General features: G+C 42.7%; 1 protein-coding gene across 1 annotated transcript; it reads right to left on the bottom strand.

The window, feature by feature from the left end:
• Positions 1–950: 950 nt before the first annotated feature.
• Positions 951–7263, bottom strand: LOC143289603 (uncharacterized). Its single transcript, XM_076598640.1, has 3 exons — positions 7132–7263; positions 3179–3648; positions 951–2208 (listed from the first exon to the last, which is right to left on the bottom strand). The coding sequence occupies exons 2-3, from the start codon at positions 3570–3572 to the stop codon at positions 2015–2017; spliced, it is 588 nt and encodes a 195-aa protein (XP_076454755.1). The 5' UTR covers positions 3573–3648; positions 7132–7263; the 3' UTR covers positions 951–2014.
• Positions 7264–9311: the final 2048 nt, after the last annotated feature.

The raw sequence follows: 9311 nt of genomic DNA, 5'->3' as shown, positions 1-9311 counted from the left end.
GAGAAAGGGAGAGGAGGGGAAGGGAGAGGGGAAAGGAGAGGAGGGGAGAGGAGGGGAAGGGAGAGAAGGGGAGAGGAGGGGAAGGGAGAGGAACACACGAACACACGCACAAATGAATGCCACGAGGCGTGACAGGGTTGTTTCAAATACCGACATTCACATCGGACTCATTCGGATGAAACGATAAACCGAGGTCCCGTGTGCAGCATGCACTTAGTGCGCGTAAAAGAACCCACGGCAACAAAAGGGTTGTTCCTGGCAAAATTCTGTAGAAAAATCCACATCGATATGAAAAACAAATAAAACTGCACGCAGGAAAATATACACAAAAAAATGGGTGGCGCTATAGCCTAGTGTAGCGACGCGCTCTCCCTGGAGAGAGCAGCCCGAATTTCACACAGAGAAATCTGTTGTGATAAAAAGAAATACAAATACAAAATACATATCTCCCTTTGCTACGATTGTTCATTTCAAATGAATCAACTGTGTACTCGGGTGGGGGGTCGGGGGGGGGGGGGGGGGGTTATGGAATGGTATCCCAGAATACATTTTTGGGGGGAGATAAACTGAACTGCAAAAATTCCAATCTAAAATTAACAAAACCATGTGCGAACTCCACAACTTTGTGAAGAAAAAGAAAAACCCACTTAGTTTCAATAGGTGACCATGCAATGGCTGGGAATGAGCGTTTACTGGGTACTTTGCGGTAGCTCATTTCCGTACTTAGTTTCACCAAGTCGGGTGTATACTGTATGCATGAGAAGTCCCTCGTTAAACTGGTCATATCAAAAGGAAATTGTTGGATCGTGTAATGAATGTTATATTAAAGTGACGCCCACGTCCCCACTCCCTCATGCCCCCCCTGCCCCCACCCCCAAACCCCCTTTCCCTCTCTTTTACAGAGAGAGAGAGAGAGAGAGAGAGAGAGAGAGAGAACAATGAGGTGAAAAACAAAACGCCAGCTACAAAAACGAACAAGCCACTGCGTCATGATTTTTTACGTCATACTCTCACTTGAGAACACTGTCAACGTCTCATGCAGGTGTTCTGTTCTTTTATTTCTGGATCTGAATCTGCAGTTTTGTAAAGCAACATAATTACAAATTACACACTTAACTATCGTTAATTCTTTCCACTTTCAGTTTGAAAGAGAGTTGTGGGCTTTTCCCCAGGTATTTTACCCTGTATAAAGTTTTTATCCTCTCCACTTTTATCCCAAAGTGGGGAGGGAGTGGGCGTTTGCAATGAAGTTTACAGTGAATGAGAAATTACACACATAATAAAATCAAATCTGAAGAGCACTCTTGGAAACTTTCAGTCATTCATTTTTGGGGTTGCCTAATGTCCTATTTTAGCGTCCCTAATTTTGGGACCTATATAAACTTAAATTTCCCTGTGTTTTGCAGTGGAGGCATATATTTTATTAGAAATGTTGCGTATTATCGACCCTTCTTGATCAAGAATAAGTTATGATACGACGCAGTATGACCCACAGAATACTAAATAGGCCTGTTTAGTATTCTGTGGTATGACCCCTGAAATGAACTGAGCCAACGCTTGTCTCAAGCTGCCCTGTGTTTTGCTTACGGAAAGAGCAAGATGGTGGCACGCTTGTTTAGCGACCGCATCGAAACTGAATACAATAACTCAATGTTTTTAATGAAAAAAATAAATAAATAAAGAATACACTGAAAATCTACTGATGGAAATAGTTTCATCTGTGCACGAAAATTGTCGGTATAATCGGTCCCTGAACTTGAGATGCTAAAACAGGACTTCACCCATTTATAATAACACAGTTCATAATTATCGAAAACTTTCGTTAGTACTCTTCCAAACTAATTTCTTCCAAATCTGGTCATTCATCATTAAATTCTTTTCACTGCAGATCTATCTTTTCGTTTCAACTCTTAGTTGTGAGTTGGCTGAATAAACCGAAATGAGAATGACGAAACGTGAGAATTATCGCTACTGATACTACATGAGAGTAGTCCGGTAGCCTATAGGCAGAATGTTAACCCCGTTTCCGTTTACAGATGGCCGTTTTTCTGTAGCGGTAATGATGTCTGTCGTCACAGCGACACACCTTCCGTCCGTATTCTCTGTCCTTGCCTGCCGGAATGATCTCCCTTCTTCGCCTTCTTTTTATCTTTTGGTTTTTCTTTTTGGCTGCCCACACGACTCTTGTCGGAACAATGCAGTTTTCACCTGAAACATAGTTATCGCCAGTTATATGTTGATCGTGTGTCAAAAGGCAAAAATATGGAGGGGTGGGGATTTTATATGTGGAACTACCTATCAAAACGCGTCATTTTGTGGTCGTGTGGGTGTTTTACACACCACTCGAGTTAATGCGATAACCGTGTGTGTGTGTGTGTGTGTGTGTGTGTGTGTGTTAAACTTTGATAAATTCATTTTCTCTAGAGGTATTTTGTCAACACCAAATGTGGCTTAAGAACAGAAAAAAATCAGTATTTCCACGGCAGCAAAACGGTTGTCCCTGGCAAAATTCTGTAGAAAAATCCACTTCGATAGGAAAACAAATAAAACTGAATTGCAGACAGTAAAAATAAAAGCAAAAAAATAAAAAATAAATAAATAAATAAATAAACGGGGGGATTGGGGGGGGGGGGGGGGCAGTCTCTCAGTGTCGCGATGCGCTCTCCCTGGGAAGAGCAGCCCGAATGTCACACAGAGAAAACTGTTGTGACAAAAAAGAGTAACACAAGACACACACACACACACACACACACACACACACTGACGCATATATACATATTTATGATATGATATGATAGTCAGTCATGTCTATGACCATCAGAACAATAGAGGACACAACTGCTGTCCTGACAACCTGGGCTGGATTTTGATTATAGTGGAGAGTGTCTTGCCCAAGTTACATCCCCACTCTCTCGACCAGGGGGGTTTTAGGACAGTCGGCGTTGGGGATGGTTTCCCAAAGGCCAACTAGCCCCCCAAGGCTGCAGCACTAAGAGCCAGCGCAATCTTGCCTCCTAGTTTTGAGAGCTACAGTCCTTTTCAGTCGCAAAAGACTAAGCTGTAAATGATCCCCCATTGTAGTGGAGAAACCATTGATGATACGGCTCTCACTTTGCTGTTGGCCCAATAGAACATAACTCTGAAGAAACCAGCGTGCACAACAAACCCAAACCCTTACCGTGTGGACAGGAAGGACAGCAGCGTCCTGGCTTTCTCCGGGGGTCCCAACAGCGGGGAATCAGACAGTCAATGGCCAGGCAAATAGCGCTGAGGTAGTCATCAACGTCGTCGTCCGACTCTTCACCAGAGTCGAGGTCGTAGTCGTAGTCGTAGTCACCGCCGGCACAGAAGCAGTCTGAGCAGGAGTACTTTTCGAGGGAACGAACTGGGTTCTTCTGTGTGGCCTGTGTCAGTGACCCGTTGGGCAGGCGGCAGGTTGGGATGGGGGTGGGGGTGGTGGTGTGGATGACACGTGCATGGCAGCTTGATATCAGCGCGGAGCAGGCAAGGAGGGGGAGGAGGGGGGAGAGGGGAAAGGGTGGGACAGCCATTCGTGCAAGATGCGCAGCCATGCTTCACGTGCGCGTGCACGACTGTTTGCCTCTGTGTGTGTGTGTGTGTGTGTGTGTGTGTGTGTAGGGCCAGCACCTGTGGACGTGTGTGTTGGCAGTGTGTTAGTGTCCGACAATGAGTACAGCATAGTGTGTTATAGTCAGACAATGAGTACAGCAGCGTGTTATAGTCAGACAATGAGTACAGCATAGTGTGTTATAGTCAGACAATGAATACAGCATAGTGTGTTATAGTCAGACAATGAATACAGCACAGTGTGTTATAGTCAGACAATCAATACGGCATAGTGTGTTATAGTCAGACAATGAATTGAGCACACTGTGTTATAGTCAGACAATGAATTCAGCACACTGTGTTATAGTCAGACAATGAATTGAGCACACTGTGTTATAGTCAGACAATGAATACAGCACAGTGTGTTATAGTCAGACAATGAATTGAGCACACTGTGTTATAGTCAGACAATGAATTCAGCACACTGTGTTATAGTCAGACAATCAATACAGCATAGTGTGTTATAGTCAGACAATCAATACAGCATAGTGTGTTATAGGCAGACAATGAGTACAGCACAGTGTGTTATAGTCAGACAATCAATACAGCATAGTGTGTTATAGGCAGACAATGAATACAGCACAGTGTGTTATAGTCAGACAATGAGTACAGCACAGTGTGTTATAGTCAGACAATGAATTCAGCACACTGTGTTATAGTCAGACAATGAATACAGCATAGTGTGTTATAGTCAGACAATCAATACAGCATAGTGTGTTATAGTCAGACAATCAATACAGCATAGTGTGTTATAGTCAGACAATGAATACAGCATAGTGTGTTATAGGCAGACAATCAATACAGCATAGTGTGTTACAGTCAGACAATCAATACAGCATAGTGTGTTATAGTCAGACAATCAATACAGCATAGTGTGTTATAGTCAGACAATCAATACAGCATAGTGTGTTATAGTCAGACAATCAATACAGCATAGTGTGTTATCGTCAGACAATCAATACAGCATAGTGTGTTATAGTCAGACAATGAATTGAGCACACTGTGTTATAGTCAGACAATGAATACAGCATAGTGTGTTATAGTCAGACAATGAATACAGCATAGTGTGTTATAGGCAGACAATGAATACAGCACAGTGTGTTATAGTCAGACAATCAATACAGCATAGTGTGTTATAGTCAGACAATCAATACAGCATAGTGTGTTATAGTCAGACAATGAATTGAGCACACTGTGTTATAGTCAGACAATGAATACAGCATAGTGTGTTATAGTCAGACAATCAATACAGCATAGTGTGTTATAGTCAGACAATCAATACAGCATAGTGTGTTATAGTCAGACAATGAATTAAGCACAGTGTGTTATAGTCAGACAATGAGTACAGCACAGTGTGTTATAGTCAGACAATGAGTACAGCATAGTGTGTTATAGTCAGACAATCAATACAGCATAGTGTGTTACAGTCAGACAATGAATACAGCATAGTGTGTTATAGTCAGACAATGAATTCAGCACACTGTGTTATAGTCAGACAATGAATACAGCATAGTGTGTTATAGTCAGACAATCAATACAGCATAGTGTGTTATAGTCAGACAATGAATACAGCATAGTGTGTTATAGGCAGACAATCAATACAGCATAGTGTGTTACAGTCAGACAATCAATACAGCATAGTGTGTTATAGTCAGACAATCAATACAGCATAGTGTGTTATAGTCAGACAATGAATTGAGCACACTGTGTTATAGTCAGACAATGAATACAGCATAGTGTGTTATAGTCAGACAATCAATACAGCATAGTGTGTTATAGTCAGACAATCAATACAGCATAGTGTGTTATAGTCAGACAATGAATACAGCATAATGTGTTACAGTCAGACAATGAATACAGCACAGTGTGTTATAGTCAGACAATGAATACAGCACAGTGTGTTATAGTCAGACAATGAATTCAGCACACTGTGTTATAGTCAGACAATGAATACAGCACACTGTGTTATAGTCAGACAATGAATACAGCACACTGTGTTATAGTCAGACAATGAATACAGCATAGTGTGTTATAGTCAGACAATGAATACAGCATAGTGTGTTACAGTCAGACAATGAATACAGCATAGTGTGTTATAGTCAGACAATCAATACAGCATAGTGTGTTACAGTCAGACAATGAATACAGCATAGTGTGTTATAGTCAGACAATGAATACAGCACAGTGTGTTATAGTCAGACAATGAATACAGCATAGTGTGTTATAGTCAGACAATGAATACAGCACAGTGTGTTATAGTCAGACAATGAGTACAGCATAGTGTGTTATAGTCAGACAATGAGTACAGCACAGTGTGTTATAGTCAGACAATGAGTACAGCACAGTGTGTTATAGTCAGACAATGAATTCAGCACACTGTGTTATAGTCAGACAATGAATTCAGCACACTGTGTTATAGTCAGACAATACCATACACTGTGTTGTGGTCAAATAATGAATAAAGCACAGCATGTTATGATCAGACAATGAATGCAACACACACGTGCATGTCCATGCACAAAGAGATAGAAACAGTGACACAGTAAGGTACAAGAATACTTAATCATCTCTGAAAGCGAAATTGTTGACTCGTTTGCTGATCGACAGGTGACAAATGAAAAGGATTACACCCTTAGAAGAAAATAGAATTTGATTATATTCCTGCATTTCAACAGAAACACTAATTCATAGCAAATATGTCCTTTTCCCTTGTGAAATACATGCTATGCCCATTTGATCTACAGATCAAAAACCAAGAGTTTGTCTGTCTCTCTGTCCTTGTCTTTGTCTCACACGCACGCGCGCGCGCACGCACACACACACACACACACACACACACACACACACACACACACACATTCTCCCTCTTTCTTCTCTCTCTTTCACACATTCTGTCTGTCTGTCTGTCTCTCTCTCTTACATAACAAATCGCACACACATTCAGACTCACATGCACAGGCAGGCAAGCGAACACGACTGATGGGCACTGGCACATGCATAGGCCACACACCTGGGCGCATGGACGCATACAGTGATATCATCATCAGTTAGATCATGACGGGCAGTAACACGCACTCACTCACACACACACACACACACACACACACACACACACACACACACACACACACACACAATGCCCCCATACCCCTGTCCTGTATGTCTGTTTTTGTGCGTGTGAACATGCTTGCAAACGCGCGCGTGTGTGTGTGTATGTATGAGCGTGGAGTATATATATATATATATATATATATATATATATATATATATATATATATATATTGTACATATATATTCAAGCGCTCGCACATGTGCGTGTGTATATGTCAGTGTGTGTAGTGTGTCTGTGTGGGCGTGCGCGCGAACATTACAGCATGTGAGCGTGTGTGTATTTCTATCCGTTCACATCGAAGTCCAACTCTCCTCCCCTTCACACCAAAACACCTCTTGAAACCATCGGACACTGTCAAGTTCTCAACCACATCAACAACAAATAAACATTACCTGTGGTTCTGCACCAACAATCCAGCCTTCCTTGGTCAGAGACCAGTGTGCAGACAACGGCAGGTAGAGAGGAGTTATACCCCCTGTCAGCTCTCTCACGTCTAGTTGTTTCTTCTGCTGAGGGACCGAAGCAACAGCAGCCGACACCTAGATTTATAGCGCGCATGTCCCCGAGAATTTACCTTGAATCAATAATTCACTGTCAGTATCTGTATCAGCTCAAGGAGGAGTCACTGCGTTCGGACAAATCTATATACGCTTCACCACATCTGCCAAGCAGAAGCCTGATCATCGGTGTAACCCAACACGCTTTATCAGGCCTTGAGACAGCAATGTGACATTTAAAGTCGGGGACTTTTTTGTTGTTGCTGCTGTTGTTGTTTCACTCAACAGCAAGTGATCTCCGAAAGGGAAGACAGTCTGACGTTTTGCTCAACGCTCTGCTAAGCGGAGCAAAACAGTTGTCACATTATGTTTGCAGTTAAATAAGCACAAGAGATGTTTGCTTGCAGTGCAGTTTTTACGACTATTGGAGATTAACATGTTTATGGAAGTGTGTGATTACGTCGATACTAAAAGATATCGTTGTTTGCGTGGGTGTGGAATTACACTGACAAAGAATTCAACATTTGAAATTGATCAAGACAGTCTTGTGACTCTGAATGTCAACAAACAAAAACAAAACAACAACAAACAAACAAAAAACACCCTAAAAAAATCATGAAATTGGAGATCTGTCTGTCTTACAGCTGCATTCATTTCGAAAGTAATTCTAAACACTTTCTCTTCTACGACAACGCAAAACCATGTTTGGTAAATGGTGACTCCATCTCTAAACCAGTACATAGTTATTCTGTTCTATTCTTTGCAACGCAAGTTTGGAACCATATTCTGATAAGAGAGATTTATAAGCATCTTGCAGAATAAGGATGACTTGTGATCAGTGTGAAGACAAGAAGATGATTACATTTGAATCCGAGTGACTATGGTTTTCAACACGAGGCAGGGATCGATGCATAACCAATAGTCGGGCAGTAATATGATCACACGGTAACTTTGTTTGCAAACGGCGACTGCCTGGCAGGGCATTTGAGGTGATTTCTCAGCAGGTTTTGGCTTCTTTTTTTTTTCCTCTTTTTTTTTTCTTTTTAACAAAGGAAACACACACACACACACACACACACACACACACGCGCGCGCGCGCGCGCGCGCGCGCGCGGACACACACACACATACACACACACGCGCGCGCGGGCACTAGAGAATACTGATCTACTTTATCGTAGACCCTTAAGCTCCTGTGTGTGTTTGTGTGTGTGTGTTTGTGTGTGTGTGTTTGCGTGTGTGTGTTTGTGTGTGTGTGTGTGTGTGTTTGTGTGTGTGTGTGTGTGTGTGTGTGTGTGTGTGTGTGTTTGTGTGTATGTGTGTGTGTGTTTGTGTGTGTGTGTGTGTGTGTGTGTGTGTGAGTGTGTGTGTGTGTGTGAGAGAGAGAGAGAGTGTGTGTGTGTGTGTGGGGGGGGGGCGTGCGTGTGTGTGTGTCAGTGTGTGTGTGTGTTGGGGGGGGGGGCGTGCGTGTGTGTGTGTGTGTGTGTGTGTGGGCGTGCGTGTGTGTGTGTGGGGCGTGCGTGTGTGTGTGTGTGGGCGTGCGTGTGTGTGTGTGTGTCTGTGTGTGTGTGTGGGCGTGCGTGTGTGGGTGAAGCCTGACTGAATGAGTGACACAGGAAACAAATGATGAGCGGCCAAAGGCAGCAGTCAGTCACCAGTACCCAGGTAGTTACCCGGTTGCGCGAATGACTCTGGTTTGTAAAGCGCTTAGGGCTTGGTGTCCGAACCAGGAGAGGCGTTATACAAGTATCCACTTCCATAATCACTGCGTAGCTTATCATAGCAAATTACACAAGGGAAGTAATACGATTGACAGTTGAAAACAATACGAAACGATTATTTCCCTTGATGTGGTTGCTGCCACACAAAATTGCTCTCGCGTCTTTTCCGTCTTCTTTTTCTTCTTCTTCTTCTTTTTGCTTTTTTTCTTTCTTTTTTTTCCTGTTTCTGCCTGTCTTTCCGTCTGTCATCTATATTTCGTCCTCCTTTTTTCATCATGGCTTTTTTTTCTCTATTTTGTTCCCCCCCCCCCCCTCTCTCTCTCTCTCTCTCTCTCTCTCTCTCTCTCTCTCTCT

This window comes from Babylonia areolata, chromosome 14, assembly GCF_041734735.1.
Source record: "Babylonia areolata isolate BAREFJ2019XMU chromosome 14, ASM4173473v1, whole genome shotgun sequence".
NCBI lineage: Eukaryota > Metazoa > Mollusca > Gastropoda > Neogastropoda > Buccinidae > Babylonia > Babylonia areolata.
This window is presented reverse-complemented; position numbering and strand designations above follow the sequence as displayed.

Excerpts from the sequence above, each read along its gene's own strand:
- LOC143289603 (XM_076598640.1), bottom strand. The coding sequence starts at position 3,572 with ATGGCTGCGCATCTTGCACGAATGGCTGTCCCACCCTTTCCCCTCTCC. Across the intron at positions 2,209-3,178 it reads CTGTCCTTCCTGTCCACACG|GTGAAAACTGCATTGTTCCG; the intron begins GTAAGGGTTTGG and ends ACTATGTTTCAG.